Source organism: Lutzomyia longipalpis, chromosome 1, assembly GCF_024334085.1.
Source record: "Lutzomyia longipalpis isolate SR_M1_2022 chromosome 1, ASM2433408v1".
Classification (NCBI taxonomy): Eukaryota; Metazoa; Arthropoda; class Insecta; order Diptera; family Psychodidae; genus Lutzomyia; species Lutzomyia longipalpis.
The window spans coordinates 17,367,178-17,391,480 of NC_074707.1; the positions used below are offsets into that span (position 1 = coordinate 17,367,178).

Sequence of the window (24,303 nt, forward strand, 5' to 3'; positions counted from 1 at the left end):
TCAAATGAAAGATATTAACGAGCTCTACAACTGCTCGAAACATCGCAAGTTCAAAAAATGACCGCAAGTGGCGCTAAAATCGAAAACAAAATTTTCGATGAGTTTTCGATGAATATCTCGAGCACGGCTTTATAGAATTGCTTCATTTTTTGATATATTATAGTTGACTATAATATCTATCACCATGCCAAAAATGAAGAAAATCTATGTAGCCGTTCCGGAGATATCGCGTTTTAAAGTTTACATGTCATATCTTGAGTTGCATAAGTCCAACGCCCCGCGAAGCGGGGCGTTTTATATATATACATATAAAATAAAATAAAATATATATAAATGCATAGATATATACATTATATATACATATAAAAATGCAAAGATAAATATATATAACTGCAAAGATAAAAATTAAATATAGCATGGATGGAACAGTATAAAGCGAAAGAACGGTAAGTAAAACTTACGGGCTGTGATTCTTTCTTTGTCAGTGAAATGTGAAATTGACGGAAAATTGAGGATGGGAAAATTTTGAGGAAGGCTTTCTCGCGTACCGAATCACAGCCAACGCCCACGATTAAGGCTTCTCACAAATTATCTGCGCGTTGGCTGTGATTCGGTGCGCGAGAAAGCCTTCCTCAAAATTTTCCCATCCTCAATTTTCCGTCAATTTCACATTTCACTGACAAAGAAAGAATCACAGCCCGTAAGTTTTACTTACCGTTCTTTCGCTTTATACTGTTCCATCCATGCTATATTTAATTTTTATCTTTGCAGTTATATATATTTATCTTTGCATTTTTATATGTATATTTGCCCTTTCACCAGTTAGTATGTCAATTTTTGCACGCTACAATATAGTACAAAAATAAATCAACTTTTTTTTACAGTGTTGTTGCAATCGCTGTTTATTATTGAGGTCAGGTGTATTGTTATAAAAGAGATTTATTGATTTTTAAATTATTTTAGAACATTACTTTACAATTTAATTAAGTTAATTCTGCATTATTTTCATTGTGTCACCCATAGCATAATCTTTTTATAAATATTTATTTTTTTACAATTTTTTGTATGTAGTTAAGAGACTTAAGTTCAAAAATATATATAATAAAAATTCCATCCAACGTGCTCATTTATTTGCACACAACGTACGAAGTGTTTTAATATAGTGTAGTTGTTAAACAAATTAACTAAAGTACCACCAAAAAAAAGTTGAATGAGCCATTTATATTGGAAGCACATTAAAAAAGACATGAAAATAGCAAACAGTTTAATGTTTAAACATCAAAATCAAAATGTGAATGAAATTACAAAATATTGCACCAAATTCCACTCATGTTTGTGCCTCATTAAATGTGATTGTGGAAAATTGGTATCAATTTATTGTTTTTGGAAAATTCATATAACTGAACGTACATACATATATGGTTATCAACGGAAACCTCCGTACCATGCCACTGTATATAGCCATAAATAACCCCATTAAGTTTGGAAAGTGTATAGCATATCAAACTTTTCATTTGTGTCATTAATTAATATGAGACAAATTATTTAATCACATATTATTTCACATGCCACATTATTGGCTGGCGCCAAAATCACTTCCCATCCGTGAATTTAATGTGACATCACAATCACAGTATCAGTCAATGGGAGGTTTGGATTGGGGGGGTGGCATGAAAATGCTCTTCTGTATTATGTATGTGAGTGTGCAATGGTGAAATATATATAGAGACCAAAATGTGAGCGTTGGGATGATAATGACTATGATGATGGGTTAGTTTAATCATGCCACAAAATTTACACTCCATCCCTAGGGGGTAGAACCCTCCCTCCAACACCTCGGGTATCCACACGATAAAACCTCGTGGTGTCAATAAAACACCATTATTGCGCTCTTCAATTCACAATTTTCATACCATATAGAATACCTACATACATAGTATATCATTCACAAAATTTCACTGATACTTTTGCTTGAATTTTCCACATGAAAATTTAATTTGGAATTTTCAACTGACTAAATTAAATCAAATTATTTACGAGAGACAATTATTAATTTGCGGTATATTGTCAATACTATTTTAATCATAATTTATACTTCCAAACACTAAAACACAAACGTTAATATTTAATTGAATACAGATTATCTATATATATATAGCCTAAAGATCGAGCGGGTAGGTACTGCAATACAGATCATTATTATAAACCAATCTCATTCTGATAGTTTGCTTTCATTGGAAACACATTGAAGCAATTTACCAATAAATCACTTCTTCTCCATTTGCTCTAATTAACAATTTATTAATTACCCTGATGACTCTGGTCATCCCAATTGGAGCTTCTACACGTCCTACACATATCTATTCAGGTGTTTCAAATACCGTATGCATTTGAGTAGAGTTATTTTAAAATTTAATTAAAGAACTTGATCATGAAAGAAAATTGATTTATTCAGCTGCATTGATTTCTCCATAAGAATTCGGTTCAATCTATTAATCCCTTCAGCTCACTTTACTAAAAACGAAAATTCCTAGAAAATTGTAATTTAGATGAAGATTGGAGATGACTTTCCATTGCATTCTGTATAAATTCTATACCCTGTGAGTCATACCAGGTGAATTTGTATTTGTGTGTGGGTGGATGGAGCAAGGGCAAAAAGTTACAGGGTGAATTCCACTTACTAAACCGACACACGTATTCAGTTAATGACGGTGACGCGTAGTTCCGTTTGAGCAGCTCATATAAACATCTCGTCTCTGTCGTCTGTTCAATTTGGGTGAAGCATTTCGTTCAATCCTACAATTTCAGACAACCCCTACCACCCCTCTCATTCCCAGAAAAACCACCCCAATGGTATAGTAAGTCTTTTAGCAAAGTGTGACTATATATGTGGGGGGTGGTTTATGTAACTGCATGTTGAATCTCAACATTCCATGATGCGAGATCCAATTCGAGAGAAACCTACTCTTCACTGACACACCGCACCAAAGTGAGTTATATATGACTTTTTCCGCTTTTTCCTTCTCATCATTCACCCCCATAGCCATATAGATAATCGGGGGGAGACAGTGGTGAACATGAGTGAGGAAAAACTCTTTTTTCCACCATGCCTTTTCACTCCTATAGCGGAAGTTCTGGGAAATACATACATGGGAAATTTTGTTGATGTACAAAAAAGAACGTTGGATTCAGAGTGTGCAGGATGTGAGCAAGGAGGTGGATGAGTGAAAATTTTCCGAGGAGTATTGCATTACGAATATCTAAGGGTTGAAAAGTGTGAAATAAATAGGGACATAATACTGAATTTCCCTGCATTTTTTTTACTTTAAACATGAGTTGTGATGAAGGGAAAAATTAGAAAGAATATAATAGGGAATACTGGGGAAACTTCCATTGGTTTAGAGATTTTTTTCTGCAAACAATGAGCACTATTATGTATTATTTCTTCTTTAAATAAAAAATGTTTCAGAAATACCTTGTCAAAACATACTCTAGAAATATTAGCGTAAATGTTTCATCTAATAAGACAAAAAGAACAATTGTGACGTCATTGTTTTCGTTTTCAGGAAAAAATATGTCCAACTTTCCCAGCACATTTCAGTAGAAAACAGTTAGTCGGTTTGGCGATTTTTGAACTTTTTTAAATCTTTTACTAAATTATGATTGTCCTGTTTATTTCTTTTAATATTTAATGTTTAAGCTAGTCCTGAAAGACCAAAAAATGCCTGCAAGACAAATATTATAAAATATCAAAATATTGAAATACACAAAGTTACCCCACATTCCACTAATAATAGCAAATAACTCGGTTATTTTTCTTCCCCAACTTCCTTTTTTAAAACTCCTCAACCATCGTGTGAACATAAAAAAACAACACCCCAACAATTTAGTGGAAAACGAGGTAGGACAGCAAAATGTGGATTTTTGAAGGAAGAAATTCAACCCACGTTCGGGATTTATCCATCTGACTAAAAATCGATGTCACCCTGCTTTATTCGCTTATCCTCTCTCTTCCAATTCCTCGTTTTTTTTTTTGCCCCACACCCACATTCCCATCGTGTTGGGTTTTAGGTGAAAGCACATTTTTCCACCCACTTTAAGCCTCCGTTGTACTGAATCTCATGGATAAAATCATCCCTCGTGCTTGAAGAGCCGTCAAGTTGCCATGGTGGAAAATATTTTGTGTGAACTGAAAAGAATCTCACATGGAATATATATGGTACTCATCGAAAGGATATGACAGAAAATCATGATGTGATCGATGTGGTGATCCCACTTGCTGAAGGTTAAAAGATAGGCAAAGTTATGTTCTCGCGGAAACTTTGCACATAAATTGAGCTTTATTGGCTATATATTTATTCTTGAATCTGTTTTGAATAATTAAAACGACTAATTTATCGGAATTTATGTTGTCTTTTATCTTCTAGAAGAATATTTAATTTTTTTCAAGCTTTCCTTTCAATTGAACATTCAAAGTTTGAGCATTCAGCAAAGCTAAAAGCTTTCTCTCTGCTTTTATGGAATTAGATTGGGAAATGTGTAATTCATATATCGTTGTCGGTTCCTTGTCTCCTTCATCACTCACCCTCCCTACGGCACGAGCTTCCACATTATTCTATTGTGGAGGGGTTAATAAATGAAGAAGAAGAAGTGGAGAGATGGGAAAAATGTCTAACAACCCACAAAGTCGCACAATAAATAATATTACAATGGCGCAGCAGTGGGGTGGGTGTGTGATGTGAGAAAGTGAAAGATATGGGAGGTGAAAGATGAGGCACTTTTTTCCTCATTTTATCCCATTCACATAGGCAACGAGAAAGGTGAATTTTGCCAGAGGGATGGGGGTGTGTATATAGCGTGTAGAAGCATCACCGAAAAATACCACATCTTTCTCTCCTTTTTGGGTCTACATTTAAGGGTGAGTGGGGGTTGTTGTGTTTGGGGTGGTGATGATACAAACAAGGCAAAAGCACCAAGAGCATCCAAAAACACTTGGTGAACTGAAAGCTCAGTGGAGAACAAGGAGGACATGGGTGGGTATATATATAAAGTTTCGGTACATATACAGAGGCGGCAGAGGAAAATTGTTCGCTTAGGGGTTTGTACTGAGGGAAAAGCTGTAAATGATCTGCGCATTTAGGTTTGTTGACTGTGCCAAACCACCATTTACCACTTTGGGAAAATTTCCGTTCCCCACTCCAATGTACACTTTTACGGGAATTTTGTATCATTTGTTACGGATGCGCGCCTTTTGCTGGAAAACTTTAAAATTTTAATATTTGCTTTTCCATCCACCTTTTTCGCAAAATATAGAAATTCATTTGATCTAATAATATGGATGAAAAGGTATAGGAGAGGCGGGAAAATTTCAAAGGTAAAGAAATTCACAGTGAAATTTGCTCTCAAAACACCCACAAATCTCATCCTCTCTGTCATTTTATTACAACCCCTACCTCCCCACAATCTTCATCACACTTTTTCACCACTCAGCACTCCAATCATTCATTCATTCTCACACTCCCCCATTTTCATCCCCATATCATCATCATCTCCGCCACACAGAGCGAGTGAAAAGCTTCCAATTTATTTTCTTTTGTTATAACACAGAGAACGTGTTTTTTTTGCTCTCCCCCCACATTCACCCCATTGCTTCTGTCACTGTGCAGACATCAAATGTATGCGGAGAATGAAAATGCGGGGCAGGGGAGGGGGAGATGGTGGAGGTTATGTGGAGATGGGAAACAACCCCATACTCTATGCTCCATGCCATTCTACCACTTTGTTCTCATCACTGTGCTGCTCTTCCTCGCACTTGCTTGTTGACGAAGCTCTTTTGGGATGGATGACAATGGGTTCTCTTCTCCATGGGGGTGGCGCAGAATGTTTTCCCTCGCTTTATGGTTTTTTCATATTTTTCCATTTGTCTTCTCATCCCATCCACTAACCATCCCACACAATTCATCCTCTCAGTTATTTTCATCCACACCATGGTTTCCATAAAGAGTATACACGGAGAAAAAAAGAGCTCTCGGAGATTCCTCTGAGCTTTCACCCCCCTTACCACCATCATCATCCCCCATTCCAGCAAACCACTTTTGTTGCCTTCTGTGTCAGCCACCCTACCCCCCAGACCCTATAACCCAAGAATTCTTTCCCAACCACCACCATCTACTTCTTCATCATTCTCTTCAGGGCTTTTTCACGCCCTGTACATCCCCACAGACACGATGGTGGCTCTTCGTCTCCAATGAATTGTTTCCTCCGCAAAAGGGGTGGAATTTCCATTTTGCGAGAATGAGATGCGTCTCGTAAATGTAGAGGATGCTATGCTGACAGAGAGTTCCAAGTATAACCCCCATAAACGAGATAATTGATTTTATGTGGTGGCAAACGAAGCGCCTTATGGAATTCTATCGTACGAATTTCCGACAATGGTTACACCACCCACCCCCTAAATGGCAAACCCAACTGTAACGGATCGAACGAAATAAAATAATTTTCTCTTGCTTGAACAAATCTATAAATGATATAAATTCTATTTAATTAGTATTATGACGATTTTTTCCCATAAATTGAGGTCAAGATCAATTCCCTTGAATTGTGTGGGAAATTTTGGTATAAAAATATCTCTTCAACGAAGATCGTTGAACATGACAAATTGAGAAAATATTTTTACAATTTATAGTCAAATTTTAAAATCAATAAAACTGATAAATTACAATTATTTTTTCAACTAAAAGTGTGCCAAATCATTGCTTAATTATGTTATAAATACGAAAAAAGCAAAAGAAAATATTTTTCCTCCTTAATTCCACCCTGGCCCCACAAACAAGGCACTTCGACACAGATCAGAGAGAGAGAAAATTGAATTCAGATCGAGATGACACTGTAGCAAGTGATGCTGTTAGTGAAATTGCGGCTTCCTCTTTTCATGATGACGGCGTCATTGAGGACGATGAGGCCATTGAGGGAAAAAGCACCACCGAGGGTTCAGCATCCCAAGAAGATGAAGAAGATTGAGAAATGTGTTGGGGAATTTTGTGTGAAATCTCTGACTATTTCCTTCCCATCCCACCACCACCCACACCAGAGAGACAGAAAAATCTCTCCCCTCTCTATATACAAAATTCATCACCACGAAAATTCCAACCTCCCCCATTTATATCCCCAGTTCCATCGCCTTTTCGCCTTCTTATATGGCTAAAGACGAGGAAGAGGGATTTCTCTTACACCCCAGTGTTGCTGTGTTTGCGAGAATGTCGACGAGACAGTGGGTGCGGGGGAGGGTTTGTTTTACGAACAGATTTCCAAAGAAGCGACATCATCCCTCGTTCAGCCCTTCAAGGATTCACTCCTTGCCACTTTCCCTCTTTATATTCCACCATCGTTTTCTTCGGGTACAGAGCCCATCATCCCACAATCTCTGTGTGTGGTGAATTTTTCTCAAGAGAGGATGAAATGGGGGGTGATGTGGCAAATAAAATATTGATGTGATGGAAAAAGTATACACTTCATCGGATGTGAGCATACACATTTTTAGGTGGTTGCAAGGAGGTGGGTGCGGGGTTGAGAGTGGGAAAACATCTCTTGTTCCGAGTCAAAATCAAATCGCTTCAGGAGCATCAGAGTCAAGAAAAGGTTGGTGGAGAAAAAGGAAGATACAAAAAAACCCTGTGAGCAGATAAAACATCAAACCCACCATCATTCAGAATGATTCTATTTTCCTGATGTGAGGGCGAAAATACTTGTTTTGCCACCCTCGTTTCTCGTTGTTGTATCAAATGATGGTATAAAGTGGACCTTTAAGGGTCTCCATTTCTCCCACATTTACCCATGTCCATCGCATGGGTGTGTGTGGAGATATCTGGGAAACCAAACTTGCACCCTCCACCCCAAACCCTCGGGTATCTCACATATGTGATCAAATAAGAATGGGAAGCAATAAATTTCCGATTGTTTCTATGTTCCAGTTCACTGAATTATTTACAAGGAAGAGAAGGAAAATACGAGGAAAAAAACACCCGGAAAGTGGAAGACAAGAGGAAAATTCTATGAGTGTTTTCCCTCTATTTTTCCCATCTCACACTCCAACCAACATTTTTCTACATCTTTCACACAGTATTTCCACATTTACTTCATGCATGATGTGAAGTCTTCCGGGGGGTGGGTGGTGGAAAGGGGAGAAAGGGATGAAAAATATAAGTGATGAGAATATTAGTATCTCATTTCTCGTTCCCTTTTTCCACCAAATTCCATTTAGTAGCAGATTGTATTGGTATAAAGTTTATGTAATAATTTCTCGACATGTCATGCATGAATTCATAACATTTTATGTATATAGTATGTCTATAATATATTTGTCAAAAAATATATATAATGTATCTTATGACGAAAGAAAAGCAACCAAAAAGGGTGGAAAAGCATTTGACCCACCTGACTATATAGAAAACGTAGCTCAATAAAACGAATCAGATTGCAGCTATTGAGATACACCAATTTTCCTTCCCAAATTAGCTGTGGAATCATAAAATTAATAAAAATAAAGGACAAATTCAATTTAACCCTGGTGACTCCTCCATTTACTCCCTTTCCTGCTTTAACCGAATAAACCGCTTCACATAATATCATGGCTCTTTTCCGTCTTTATACATTATTTTCTCACACCATTTCACTGTGAAAGTCGTCGAAATTGCCTCCTCCACATCCCTCAGGCTCAATTTCCACCTCAACCAGAGTGGAGCAACCATGGAACAGAACACCCCATTAAATAAATGTTGAATGTGAATGAGAAAGAGAAACTCCAGTTGAGTTCACTCAATTCTCATTTCTCCGTCTCCTCTTTTGCTCTCATACAATTTTCTCCTCACACTTCCAGACTGTTTTTCTCATTTTCATCCATACCTCAAACCCCCCAAAGCCACCCGAAAAAAAATCCTATACCCCCTTTTTCTCTTTTATAACCCAAACACTTCCATACATAAGTGAGCTTTCACTCCTCTAATGTACAAACCATCGTATTAAGTGTATATGTATGTATATATGGGGAGTTTGGGGAAAAAGCTCAATGCTTGGCAATGAGAACTACCACCGCAACAACCACCCATTCCACACACAAGTCCCCAAACAGAAAACTGCTCCACTCAGTCGCAGCAGTAGTAGCAAATGTTGGTGTGGTGAAGTAGCAAATGCTTGGTGTGATGTTGTTTCGTCGACAATTCCAACTTCATCCTATACCGACCTACCTACCTACCTACAAACCCTCGCATCATCCTATGGGGTGAGACAGAGAAACTTGTACTGTACACACATATTGGCCGGAAAACTCATGTAGTCTCAACCTGTTCAACCTTACATTCCAAACCAATATATATACCTATATATACATACGTTCTATGTATATAAATGGGGTTTTCTCACATTTCTATGGAGCACATTACAGTTCTACGTGGTATTTTAACGTGCATATCACCCATCACCCATTCAACCACCCACACCTCATGGTTAGCTCATACTACACCACACACTGTACTATGTCACATTGCACTATCAAAAGCTCACAACGTACCGAGGAGGAGATGGGAGTGAAAGAGACCAAGTTCAGATCCAAACTGCCATGTTCCACCCCTAACCACAAATTCAGGGGGTTAATCAATGGGTAAATTCCCACGACTCATTAAATGCGAATTGAATTGGATGTTGGAATAAATTGATTTAATTCTTTGTATTTGTAAAGTTCAATATAATCATCCTTTGTTTGGTGCAAAAAGTAGTATTTTCTGTGGATGCAATCTTTTGAAGAATTTTTCCATACGATTTTCCACGTTTCAAGAAACAAAAAACTACTTTTTGTACATAAAAATTATTAACGAAACGTCGCTATTTGGCAAATAAATTGGAGCTTTTTACTTCTTATTGGCTGATTTATAGATTTTTCTCACTACAAATTTTTGAGTAATAAAAAAACAATTCTAAGTTTGATAAATTTCAACACAAATTGTAGGTATATTGCTAATACATATATATAGGTAGTAAATCGCATAAATAATCTCCCTTAAAATTCTTTTTAAGTGAAAACAATAAATAAAAGCCCTTTTGAAATATTTGGCATGCAAATTCATCTTCAATTTTCACCTCTTAATTGAAATCCACAAAAGGCCAAGTACATGGAGAAATGTGAATTATTAACCCTCAAAATGCATATTTCACCTTCCCCATCTGTGCACCCCCAGACATGGTAAATACCATGAAAGTTCCCTTTGGTCTCCTGTGGTTCCAATAAACGAAAGAGTGCTACCATCATGATTCCCCACAGCTTTGCCACTCTCTCGACAAATAAGTATATTACTTCCACATGGGGAACAGAGAGGACACCACATTGTGAGTGAGATGGAAAGTACAACCCCCGAATGAAATGTTGAAGGCGCACACGAAAAGTCTCAAGTGGTGTGGGGGATGGGGGATGAAAAGCATGGCTTTTTCACTCTCACGTGACATTGGTAAATTAATGGGAGAATGGGGACGGCTAAATAGTTAGAGAGACTGTTTGAATTAAGAGGGAAAATTATGAGAAAAAGATGTGCTGAGTGAAAAGGAGCGCAAAGCCAAAAAGGAAATTCAACTAATTTCATTTTCAGCTTTTCCCTTGTTTTATTAAAATCCATATCACATACTCTGGCCTGGTGATTCTCCTCAGTTCAGCCCTGGTGAGACGGAGCGCACGAAGCAAGGAAAAGCCATATAATCGACTCATCCTTTTTCTGCCACCCCCCTTGAGAAATATACAAGAGCCAAGAGGGTGTTTTGTCGCAAATACATTTATTTCCTCCCAACACCACAAGCCCTATGAGGCCTTTCGGAATGGGAATGGGGCGTGGGGGTGGTTGAGGGAAACATGGTTAGAGGCAATTTCAGGTTCAACAGGGACTGTTAATGTGGAATTACTCGCCACCACCTCAATCGTCATAGACCCTCCGTGCTGAACCCGGCATTACTTCCGAACACACAAACTGGGGTTGCCGGGTGATTTCCTCCATGTTCACCCACATTGCGCCCTCCTTAAATGATTCCTCAAACCCCCATCTCACGTTCTCTCTCACTGTGTGTATGTGGGGGGTTGTGAGAGGGAGTGAACAACGAGTCGGAACGGAATGATTATCGTCAACAAAAACGGAAAATTTACGATAAATCCCACTGACTTTGTGGATTGGATGGATGGAAAATAAATTACGTCGGAGGTTATATACAGGAAATTTTATATACTTCCCCCTACTACCCCCACTCGTAGCCCTTATACGTCAAATGGCTTGGGAATGGGTGGTGATGAGAACAAGGATCGAAATGGGGTTTAAGAAGAATGGTTTTTGGGAAACTTGAGTGAGAAGACATATAAGAGACTTTGGGTATACGATGTGTATAAAGTGGCAAAAGGAAAATTTGCGTAGGCGAGAAGAAAATCGCAGGAGTGGAACTTTTTGGGGTTGAACGGATGGTTGATTTTGGCGGTGTTGTGATTCAAACTCATTCTTCCTTCATCATCACCCAAATGGATGGATTATTTTAGACTTTGTCGAGTTTATTTAACCACCCACCATTTTCGCACCCCACCCCCATCCCCTCCACACAGCCATCTTTTTTGTCACCCATACTTTATACTTGTATTACTTCGTTTTAAATCCATATCACAGACACGAAGGGTTGGTTTCCGTTCTCAAGCCAACAAAGAGGTATAATGGTGTGTGTGTGGGATGGGTTTTGTGAGAAAAAAGAGGAAACTTCCTTCACCAACACGCGGTGAGAAAATTTATATTATCTAATCTTCATCACAATTTGGCACTCTCTCCCTCCCAACACCCCCTGTCAACTGGATATTTTCTACTTCACCTTGTCTTGAGGACGGGGATGAAATTTTTATTTGTATACCACCTTTATCTTTGTTAGTATACCTGGAAACACCTTCACCCCCCACTTAGCCCATGTAACACCCACCCAGACACCCCACCAGTTTACATTCAAAGCAACGCGTGTATATGAAATTTCGTCAACACCAAAGTTGGGGGTGAATTTTAATTTTCTGATGAAACGTGAAAATTGCTATGGAAAATCTGCTTTTTCACCTCTCCCTTGGGGTACGTTGTACCCTACCAAAAAAAATAAACACCCTTGGACAGTTCAAATTGAGGGAGATAAATGAGGGTGGATTGCAAGCGTAATATAAATATGTATGTATGTACATAAAAAAGGTATGTACATACCCCAATAGAGATTACAGCATTTCATTAGCGAATTACTAATTAAAAAATATTATTAATGATGGAGTTAGAGGTGAGGTTGGTAAAAAAAAAATTAATCGATTTTTCACCAGCCCCCTTCTTTCACGGGCTTTTTTTTATCAACATCCCCCAAATCTCCTGTATGCATAAATTTATAAATTCACCCTTCCAAGCAAGGATACAGCGAGGGGGGTGGGAGGAGTATTAAATAATTAATAGTGAATATACACACAGAGTGGATGAGGGGGGTAGGTCGGATATATTTTAATTTATACAGAAGCTTATTGAATGAATTGGGGTTGTGTATTTATGATGTGGGGCTGAGTGAGGCGGGAAAAAAATGTCATATTCGATGTTCATGCTCTCCATGGGCCCTGCTTTTAATTTTTCCCTCCACACTCACAAAAACCACTTTTTTGGGGGCATTTTATTTTTCATTTGGTTTTCCTATACGTCGTCCTCTACACGGTCGCTTTCGCTCATCGAAAACCACCCCCCCCTCCCACCCATCCTGCCCATCAGCAAGAGAATTGGGTTGAAATTTTTATTCCACTCATCCATCCATTTATTGTATGTGTACCATACAACACCCTGCAACTCTTCAGTGAGAGAGTGAGAGAGAATATCGCCAATGTGGGTAGGAAATGAGTTGATGTATTATTGAGGAATGATGGTAGTAAATGGTTTGGGGGTTGTTGAGGAAAAACGTGGTCCGCCACTATATGTTTTTTTGTTGTTCCCCGTGTGCAACCCTTTACTCGGCCACACTAAATGCAAAAGCGAAGCTAGCATGGGGTCGAACATCGCGTTGGATGAGATTCGCTAAAAAACATTTTGTCGTTTTATTTTCATGTTGATACTGGGTTTGTGCTGTTCTCCACCAACAACACCATCATGTTTCCCAACACTGAAGGTGGTACAAAAAAATTATGCAGTATATGGTTTTTGTCACGGTACGGCCAGATGAATTCTAACACACCGGGAAAAAAAGTTTAAACCCCTTCCAATCCCTGACCAACCAATATGAATAGAAGAGTCACAAAGCAGATTATATTTGGGGTAAACTCATATTAATTATTATTTTTTTGGGGTATTCCGTGGAAAAGTATGATAATAATTATTATAATCTCCTCTTTTTGTTTTTGTTAGTCAATCTTCTGCGTAGTCTGTGTAAGAATAAAATTTACAATTCTGATAACAAGAAAAAAAATCCTTACCTGTTTGTGCATTTCAACATTCAGTCCATAAGACATTTCATAATACTGAAAAGATAAAAGAGAGAAAAATAAGAATTATTAATAATTCAATTAGTCAATTGAGATCAGTTGAAAGTATAGATAAATTTTATAAACTCTCCCCTTTTTTTGGGAAATTTATCACCAAATTTTCGCACATTGTTGTTGTGTGTAAAAAAAATCGCGTGGGTTGAGTAGGATTTTGCTGGAATATATAGGCAAAAAAAGCACGTACAAAGAGGGGGGAAATAAATACATAAATATGTATAAAGAGGGATGAAATCTGTTCAATTATTCAATTTCCCATTAAAAGGAACATCCAACGCTGGAAAAAAAAGAGAAAACTCAACCCCCCATATCTCACACTTTGCCGTCACTTTTCTGCCCCATTTTCATTTTCAGTCGTTGCTTCCCCCCTTCCCTCAGCCATTTCCCACCAGTTCTGCTATGAAAAACTCATCCGACAAATTCTGGGGTGAATGGGTGAAAATGAAAAATAGCAAAGCACAGGAGCTGAAGCTGTCTAAACTTTGGGGAACGAGTGGGTGATAACGGGGGTGGTTTAGGATTTTGTGGGGGATGAATGAAAACACTCTGTTTCACTCCATGTTCACCCCTTGGAAATTTTTGCCGCCACTTTTAGCTCTTCACTCCCATTTTTGTCACCCAGAAGCTCCCGCGTTTTTTTTTCCAACATCCCCTTCCCCCAAACACTCAGAGAAAAAAATCTCACCCCTTGTTTTTACTTTTCATTGTACTGGAGTGCGCTTTTGCACATATTTTGCCGTTGCTAGGCTGTCATGTTATTTCATGGTGTGTCTGAATTTCCACAATTTTCTGCACACACACGCCCCCAACCTCCCATCCGCCTTCTCGCACTTTGGGGAATCAGAAAAGTCCCAAAGAGAGAAACCTCACATGCCTCAAAAAACCCCACCCCATTGTGCCCAAAACGTCCGCAGACGACTATTGTGACTTTATATCTACGCTATTTTATAATGTCGTCGTCAGTTGTGAAAATTTTTGGTGTGAGAACACGAAAAAGGCGGTCGGGGGACTATGTGCTTTTTTTTGCACCCTGCTGGCAATGTGGACGGCAAACACATGGTAGGGGACAGGGGGAGAGAAAGACCATGGAAATGCCAGAAAAAGCAGAGGTTTGGAGCTTTTGGTGAATTGCGGAGAGAGAGAGAGGGCAAAAAAAGAAGAAGGAATAAAGCTACAAGATGAATAGCAACGCAACAACTTTGTTCACTTTCTCGCTCCATAGAAATCATCCCCATTTCCATCTTGCTCCTCTTACATTCTCAAATGCCATGTGATGCTTCTTTATTCACCAAGAAAATCTCTTTTTCCCTTTTCACATTTTTACTGTTACACCACTTTTCACAGGAGATTCTCCTTCCTTGTACATTTATCCACTTTTTCGCATACTTTCCTCAAATTCACCCACTTTGAATTGAATTCACTTAACACACACATACACACTTATACGCATTCAATTCCAGACTACCTTTTGAGGAAGTAAAATAGGGTGTGGGTGGAGGAATACTTCGAGGGGGTAGCCAAATTATACTGCATTGCAAAAAAAAGTGTAAAATGTCATTGACAATTTTCCACCCACATGAGACAATCAATTATTGTCATTTTACAATTACCCCCCGCATGTTTGACGTTCCTTTCAGCACCAAACCCACCCCTGTAGGATTATTCACAACCCCTCATGTACATATATATTTTTTTCCTGACTGTGGGGGGCGGGAATATCAATTAGAGTGATTTTTATTGCCATGCCTTTTCCACATTTTAAATGCCATTAACTTCATATTCAACTCAATCGATATTTTATTAATAATTTATATCTTTTTTATAAAAATATTTTGTTTTTCCAACATAAAAAATATATATTGAAAACTTTCATCGTGTATGAATAAGAAATGGGGTATCATGGATAGATTTTTTTTTAATTCAATAGAATTTAAACTAATTCGAAGCATATTTTTTCATTTACAAAAAATTGCCTTTAAAACGATTAAAAAAAATGTTTTTCACCAAGAGTTTTATTTGACTAAATTTTAAAATTAATTAGAAATAAAATTGTATTTAAAATAAAATAAAACATCTTAAATTAGATACAGTTAATTGACTGTTTTATACAATTCACAAAACCCCGTGGTTTACCCTAAATGAAAATCTCTTCATCCACGTAAAATGTAGTTAAATTACATATTCGTAGATGGGGATGAGATGATGGTGGAAAGACTCATGAATGTGGAGACAAAGAGAAAGCTGTGTAACACCCTCCGGGAATACAACCTCTCGGCAAGATGAAAATCCCAAAACGTGAGTGAGGGAGGAAAGCACGAAAAGTATGTAGTTGAATATAATCCCTCAACTATTCAAACCCCCTTGTTTGGGGGTGGACCGGGGGTTGTTGTCTGCTACCCGGGAAATGGGGCTCTTTATACGGTGGGTTGACTTTCTCCTCAAATCACCCACCCATTTTCTAATGTTACGTGTAGACACGTTTTATATAAACTTCTACACCACACACCATATATGTACACCATATACAAAACGACGACTTATACAACCTCATCAAATAAACCTCTCCCCATGCTCCCATCCTCTCGTAGAGACCCTATTCAGTGGCAGGTGAATAAGTGAATTAATCTGTGCCATGAAGATCATCACCAACTTTGTGACGTGGCGGCGTCGGCGCTGGCTGAATTAAATTACACGCCGAGGGTGTACATGAGGAAATTACGGGTTCAATCCCTACAATTAGGAGAGTGAGTCGATGAATGAGTAAAATAGGGTGAGAGTTGGTGGGAAAAGGGAGTCAAATCAAGAGCTTCAATATGTGGGTGCTATGCTATGTAATTCGCCACATCATCCCCTTTCACACCACAGTACCGCACACACACTTTTCTGTGGATGAAAGGTATAGGGGATAACACACAGCATAAAATCCCCTAAAATTTACCATGGAAAAGGGGAGGAATGGGTATGAAGGAATCTCTTATAGCATCACGTACAATTTTCACCTTGTGCGGATATACTGTGAGAGTGAGATAAAAGTCTGCCAAATGTGAGATGAAATTACGGGGAAATTTCACATTATTTTCATCACGTTGCGGAGAAATTTTCCTAATTATTTCTTCTTTAGTCACCTTCCTTGCATTGCTTAATTTTTCAGCGAACAATATTGATTTAATTTATCATTTAAGAAATGCGCAAATTATGAAAATCTGTGGAATTTATTATAAATTAAATTGCTTCGGTACAATAATTTAGAATTCAAATAGTAACTTCCAATCATAATGAAAATTGATTTTGAAAATCAAATACAAACTTGAAATATTTTCAATGCTCTATCTAGTTCTAAAATTCCATTGAACCTACCCCGCTAGAAAGGAGGATAATTTCCCCATCAAAATGAATATGCGTGTAAATGAACCAACCACACACAGTGCTGTATACTATTCACCCTTCGATATTAAAATGATTTCCCGTTGTGTACATTAAAACCATCTCAATCGATATGGAAAGTCAGCATTTTGTGAATAATTAAATTAGTCTCTCCCCCAGCACGAACAATTATTAACTCGTAACACTATTTAATTTCATATCGCCGCATTTTGAACACGATATTCTAACCATTTCACCCCATTCAATTTCACCTTTTCAGCCTTTTCCACTCATACTCTCCCTTTTGTGTGTACACGCCCCAATAGTGAGGCTATATACGGGGAGTAGGTACATACATATATATGGAGTCCCTCAACCACCCCTGTGGTAAACCCTGGGGTCGTGGACGTATAGAGTATAATTATTGTAACCGTGGTGCGGTGGATACAATATTGAGTATGTGGTGTGTGAATTGTTGTGTCGAAGCTCATAATTCAAATCGAACACACATCCCAACCCAAACTACCCCCAAACCTCCCCATCACATTTCCATCACCACCCATTTTCGCGCCCATTTTCATTCAATAGTTTGCCAACTTCAATCCGAAACCCTGAGAATAACAATACATCAACCCCTTATAGTTACCTACCATACCACATGTCAATGGGTGAGGCTTTTTCCACATAGCACCACACACCCCCGCACTTCATCCGCCCCCCGAAAACCCGCACCCTTTTACGTTTCGGAGTCCGCATAATATAACAACTAAATATACCCTCATTTTGCTCCCCAAACCCATTTATATCAAATATACTTTATTATACAGTATTACCACACGTCCTTCATATCCAGAGCAAGTGATAGAGCTCATTCTGACAACTAAAACACACCCATTTACGACATGTTTGTGTATTTAGTGCTATGTCTCACCCTTCATTGTTCACATCCAACACCCACCCTCCCTCCCATTTGGAGTTTACCTCCGTATGGCACCGTATACACCTCAGACAAATACCCCCATTCCACTGGAGACCTTTCTCCCCTCTGGGTAGCACCCACAGCCACACCATGTCGCACACATCACCTTAACCCAACTTCTGCCACCCACATAACAATTCTATTCACTCAGTCACCCACTTTATATGTCGACTAATTCGTTGATATACATCACGGCATTTAATATGCAGCAGTAACATCTATACCGTAATTTTCAAGCTCCACCAACACACCAAACTAATATATATTAGCAACACGACAAAGAATGACTACATAGGGTGGAGGAAGGTGTAAGGGAAATGTGTGAGAAATGATTAAATTTACCCTCCACCTCACATTCTCTCGCTCCTTTCTCCATGAAATATAACTAATGGAGTTTATGCTCCTTCATCAACTCCCCATTTGAAATATAACCCTCGATACACACATATTGCAGCCCCTTGAAAAGTACACACAAGACATTACCCACATCTAACACTATAACTCATTGTACATATAGCGAAGAAAAAAATATTGGCGAAACTATTTTGAGAATTTTTGTTTGAAGAAATAAGAAAGGAGAACAATAATTTTAACAATAAACGGAAATACTTTTACGGGGGTTGCTTACAAAAAATAATTTTAAAGAGGGGTCATTAGAAATTTAACAACATATGATTTTACGTTTGAAGGAGTTTATTCATTTCAAAGGAAATCATTTCAAAACTAAAGAGAGTTAAAACTTCAATTAAAACAAAATTAAACAAAAAACGATAATACTTAAAGTTAAAAATGAAAACATTAGAGATATAAAAGCTAGAAATGAATAGTCAGCCGTTAGAAGGGAATTTTAAGCTTTGACAAAATGTTAACGTTAGAAAAGAATCCTTAAAAGTTAGAAAAGTAATGTCAATCTTTTAAATTAAATATATTGTTAAAATTTACTAACTCGTATGTACACAAAAAAAACACCCCCAAAAATGCAAAAAATGACGTCACCGTTGTGATTTTTTATTTCTTTTAATCCTTGACGTTTTAGACATAGAAAAACTAACTTCATTTTAAGGGAAATCTTCAGTTAAAAAAAAAAGTACCTATAAAAAATTAAAAAGAATAAAAATAAAATATTAATTATTGGTTATGAATATTTGAATAGATTTCAATTTATTCTGAAATTCATCAAATAAAATAAGACCATTCAAAAGTAATGTCAAAAAGGGCAGAGTACATTGGAAAATCCTCAAAAAGCATACCCATTTGCAATTTTCGGTGTGAATGTGTAGAAAATTGTGTTTTGGGTTGATGTGGCATGAAATGTTCCCTCCTCAAATAATGTCAAATATCACATGACATACTGTCCATACATTCCCCCCATTGTATATCCTCGCATCCATTCCCATTCGTGCATGCTGTGAAACTGAAAATTCACCCCACAGAGAGAGACAGGATCCCAGTGTGGGCAATCTCCGTCCAACAACCCCAATTCACTCACCCTGATGATGTAGCAATTTATATTTATCTCCCAATCCACCATCACCACTTCCATTCCACTTTAGGCCACAAATAGACTCACTCATACCCACCTCCTACCCCCAATGTGGGTGGGAAATCTCACATACCCACTCAGCAATGTCATCCTCACATCCACTTCACCATACACAGAGACCCTCATTTTAGAGAGACATCCAAAAAGCAACCCCTCGTCCTCTGCTACACATCTATGTATGTACATAGCGGATCCTTACACTAAAATATTTCATGGCGCAAAATGTGGTGGAACATCCTGAAAATGTCCGGTGATTTGAAGTGTGACCTCATCCCCATCTTCCATAGCTTATATGTATACAGTACACCTACATACATTTATATGAGGTTGAGGGTAAAATTTTAGAATTTCCTCCCACCCCGGTTAGACGCAGTACGAGCCGAATACACTCAAACCCTCAAACCCCATTTATGGGTCTGTCAAATAATTGGCAACCCTTGCTCTGTGAACAACGCACACAATATCCCTTGGGGGCCTATCCGACCCACGCGCAAAATACACACCCTCAACCATTCCACCCCTACTTACATTTCCTATTATTGCGTCCATACATACAAATGTATATATATAGGTATTTCACCCATATCAACCGACGATGATGATGATGCTCTGTGTGTTGCTCTCTATGCCATTATTATTAGAGAGACACAATATTAATTACAGTGTGTATTATTCAATGGTAAATGTGATTGGGGATTTAGTTACCGATGCACAGGATTGAAGGGGTCGCTTTATGTTAGCCGAGTGAAATTGTATTAGATTTTAGGGGTTGATTGCTCCGTTTTATATTAAACGCATATATCACAAAATGCACACATATATATACGATTAGTTTTACCTATTGTACGTATAACGTACATAACATTGGTTGGCGAGAGGGCGAGAAAACAAGAAATTCCACAACATCATACCTCCCTCCCACCACCCTAGTATTAATCATCACACAAATTTACAACCTAAGCCACTCTAAAGGGGGTTTGCAAACTGAAATCCTCTAGTGATATTATCTATTTCCATTGGGGATGAGGGAAATGTTGAGCAACATGAAATTAGATTTAAATTACACTCTCATCCTCAAATCCACATTTCACACAAAATGGCAAATTATACATTTAAGTTTACTGCTGCCTCTACTTTCATCCCCCCACCCATGTTCGCATTTTGTTCTAGCAGAAGGTTATATACATATGTATGTATTAGTCCTCTTAAATGAGTAAATTTTGCCCCCAAAACTCCATAGAAAAGGGGTGCGAATTTCAAACATTTTCATTGAGTGTAATAATTACATTGAAATTGAAATTTTAACCCCTTTATACCACAAACATATCCTCTCACCTCCGCTCTGCACACCCCTCTCAACATAGGAAACACTGTTAGATAAATTATAGTGGATTTGCTCAGAGCATTCCCCCCTCCTTCACTGAAAAACTTTCCAGCATATCTTTGTTAAGTGAGTCACAGTGAAAAAGATCTGTGAAGCTCAAAATTTCCCAAAACAATAGGAAAATTAGTTATTATGGTAGTTTTTGGGTGGGTGGCACGGGGGTGCTGGGGAAAGGGGGTGAGTGAGAAAAGTGGGAGACAAACTTTCCAATTATCACTGAGTGAATTTCCACAATGTTTTTCACTGTGCGCGATGAAAACATACCCGAACTAGCAGCAAGAGCAACCAACCATCCCAATTTAATTACAAACCCTCCACCCTGTACGTCTTTTTGCTGCGGCTTGCACACTCACTTTGGCGAAAAGCATGTGCGCGCGTACTCATTTCACCCATTCCACCTCATTCCACTTCTTTCTCACACAGCATAGTGTCGAAAAACCACATAAACTTTTAATTATTTTCCACACCCATCCTATCATCTCCCCCCGCTATATATGTATGTACATTGAGAGTGGATCTCCTTTAAGGGGGTGATGCGCGGGGGTACGATGAGGTAGGGCATGGTGGTGGCATTTGTGAAGAAAACTCTCAGTGTACCATAAAATTGCATCTCTCTTTCGCTCCTCATCTCAAACCTCAAACCTCGTTATAAAGCACAGAGGCAAAAGTATCCTCATACCCCATTTTGCACATTCAACCCTCGGAGTCGTTGAATTATCTTCCTCGACGAAAACCCACAAGCATCTCCCCAACACCACGTATTTGTTGCTTCAGCCATTTTACACCAGCATCCTCTTCATCACCATCAAGCAAAACCACCACCACCACCTCCCGGCACATCAGTGCAAAATTCACCCCTCAATGAATCTTGTGTTCATCTCGACCCCACCGAGGAATTCACTTCACAACGTTGAAATCTACACCCGCACATAGCTACCCCCCCCCCATCCCATAACTTGTGCTGTGTGTTGTCTTCTGAGTTCTAAAATCCCTCAACTTATCCCCATTATGTGTACATATTTTATGTGTGATGAGCTTCCTTCACCTCGAAAGAAAATTTTACCACATCACCTTGTGCTTTTGCTCCGATGTACATAGCTGCTGTGGTTATTCTTGAGGAAACCACCCACAAACCTTTCCCCACAGGCATATACCGAGACACACTGCTACACCCCCTCTCTCCTTGCTCTTTCTTCATGAGGCGAAAACCCTCAAATGACTATATAGATAGGAATGTGTGGTAAAATTTGAATTTTGTCTCTTAATTACACACTCCACACCCTCTTTTAATATTACTTCAAAAACCCCAAACCACTCATTCACAGTGTTGTATCTCAAGGTATCACCTTAAAGGGAAAATACGAGGCTAATGACTTTGTAGTATTCCCGCAAGTTAATGAAATTCTTTTGATTTTTTTTAGAAAATTTTAGAATCTTTGCCCAGTTATTAAAGTTTCAATGAAACAATAAAATTGATAGAAAAAACATATTTAATATTTTTTCATTATAAGATTAAAGAATTTCAATTTAAAAAAATCTTTTCAGAAGTCGTCGAATTTATTATTTTAACTAGATACAACTAATAAGTAAATTACCTGAAGGATTCACCAAAATATTTGGTTTTAAAAAATATACAATTTAGTTGTTGAACCGATAATTTACAATAATCCTTTCCCCATAAACAATGAAAGCGAGTTCAATAAATAAAAGGGTTGGAAACATACCCCCGTTTGGCACTTTATCCTCAAGAGAGAATTCCAAAAACATGGGGTAAATTTGGAAAGTGGGATGATATGTACAAGATTGAAGGAGATGGTATAAAGTGAGAAAGGAGATACACACAACGGGGGTTGACTTTAATTGGTATAATACCATTGGGGATTGTTTCCACTTCCAAAATGTGCGGTGTCTGTGTGTACTTTGAAGCGCCTCAGAGAGCTCGAGGGTGGAAAACAGTATATAAATAAATAATTTGGTTACTAAGTGGTGACGTCATTTAGATTGTTAATTAATGAGTGGAAATTGTACCCTTCCTCCCTGGAAACATTTTGCGTTATCACCCCAACCTCATTTCGCATCTATAGAGATTTGTTTTTCAACCACCACCCCCCATAAAATTGTGTGAACACAGACTTTCCGTATATACCTACATATACATATATGTAATGTAAAATGTATCACCAATTTTAAATAAATGTACATTGTACACTCATTCTATAAAATGATGGAAGAAAGGGAAAAAGTTAGAAAAGGGATGAGGGCAGTCGTAGGATGGGAAATTTTTGGAAAAGCATTTCGGAGGGGATGGGAGAAAACAAGTGCGGAAATATATACAAAACCGGGGATTTATCAAATGCATAAATTAAAATAAATTTAACCCTCTATGCTTTTGGCTTTTTCCTCCGTCTCATATTTCTCCATCTTCAAACAACCACTTCTCACCCGCACTTTGTTTGCGCGCAGATACATACACCAAAAGTGAGAAGGGGACACCATCATATAAGTTGTGCGAGATGGATTTTCATGCTTTACACCCACTCAAAATCACCCCTTATCCAAACATACACAATTCATCTTGCGGAGACTATACACCAAAAATTTATACTCATGGAAAATTTACTACGATGATCACACACAGGCAGATGCGGTACACGTTGAAACTTAGGCTAAGTCGTGGTTAACCCATTTCTGACTTAATCAGAATTTCTGATTAAAGAGAAATTTTTCAGTGTATTTATTTTTTTATTAAATCTATTTCAAGATACCTATAGGACCTGTAAAACCTAAAATCTCCTACTTAATCCTGAAACATTTTTTAATTAAGAATTTAAGTTCAATTGAAAGCTCTATTTCAATCAGTCAACTGCTTTTAAAGTCAGTGGAAATGGGTTAAACTTCGGCACTGCTGAATTGGGACTCATATAATTTCTAATTCCCACCCGAATGACTAATTGATACTCAAAATACATTTAATGTGTACGAAACATTTTACTTTATTTGAGCTTTAAAAATATTTTTTCTGATTGAATAAACTATAAAATACAACATAGAATGAGACTAATCTTTATTTTTTGCATAAGACTTCACTTTTGCATTTCTTCTTTCGTCAATAACAATATGTGTGAATTTTCACAATACAAAGTATGAAAGGGTATGTATGTGGAAATGAAAATAAAAATGCTCACAGGGGAGAATGAGAAGATAAAGAAAAAAATAAAATAATATTTCTCTGATTTCAACCCTTGAATATAAATTACTTCAAATACGAAACATCCCCTCTTCGCTTTTCCTCAACAATATGGCATGGTGGAAAATCTTCTTGTAAAAATCCTCGAGCGTGTGTGTATTTTCCACGCTATATGTATGTATGTAGTAGCATTTGTGATGGGAGAGTATTATACATACAAAAAAATTGGGATGCTGTGTGAGGAAAAATCATAGTTTTTGGAGGATGGGGTGGAAAAATGATGAAAATTTTCCCT

At 37.8% G+C, this 24,303-nt stretch overlaps 1 protein-coding gene across 10 annotated transcripts in view; it reads right to left on the bottom strand.

The window, feature by feature from the left end:
- The window catches only part of LOC129794339 (protein groucho), a 106,319-nt gene that overhangs the window by 20,233 nt on the left and 61,783 nt on the right, over nucleotides 1-24,303 (bottom strand). For all 10 annotated transcript variants that reach the window (XM_055835170.1, XM_055835159.1, XM_055835157.1 and 7 more), the window contains exon 5: nucleotides 13,487-13,531. In XM_055835170.1, the coding sequence (XP_055691145.1) occupies nucleotides 13,487-13,531 (45 nt within the window). The remainder of the gene's footprint in view (nucleotides 1-13,486; nucleotides 13,532-24,303) is intronic.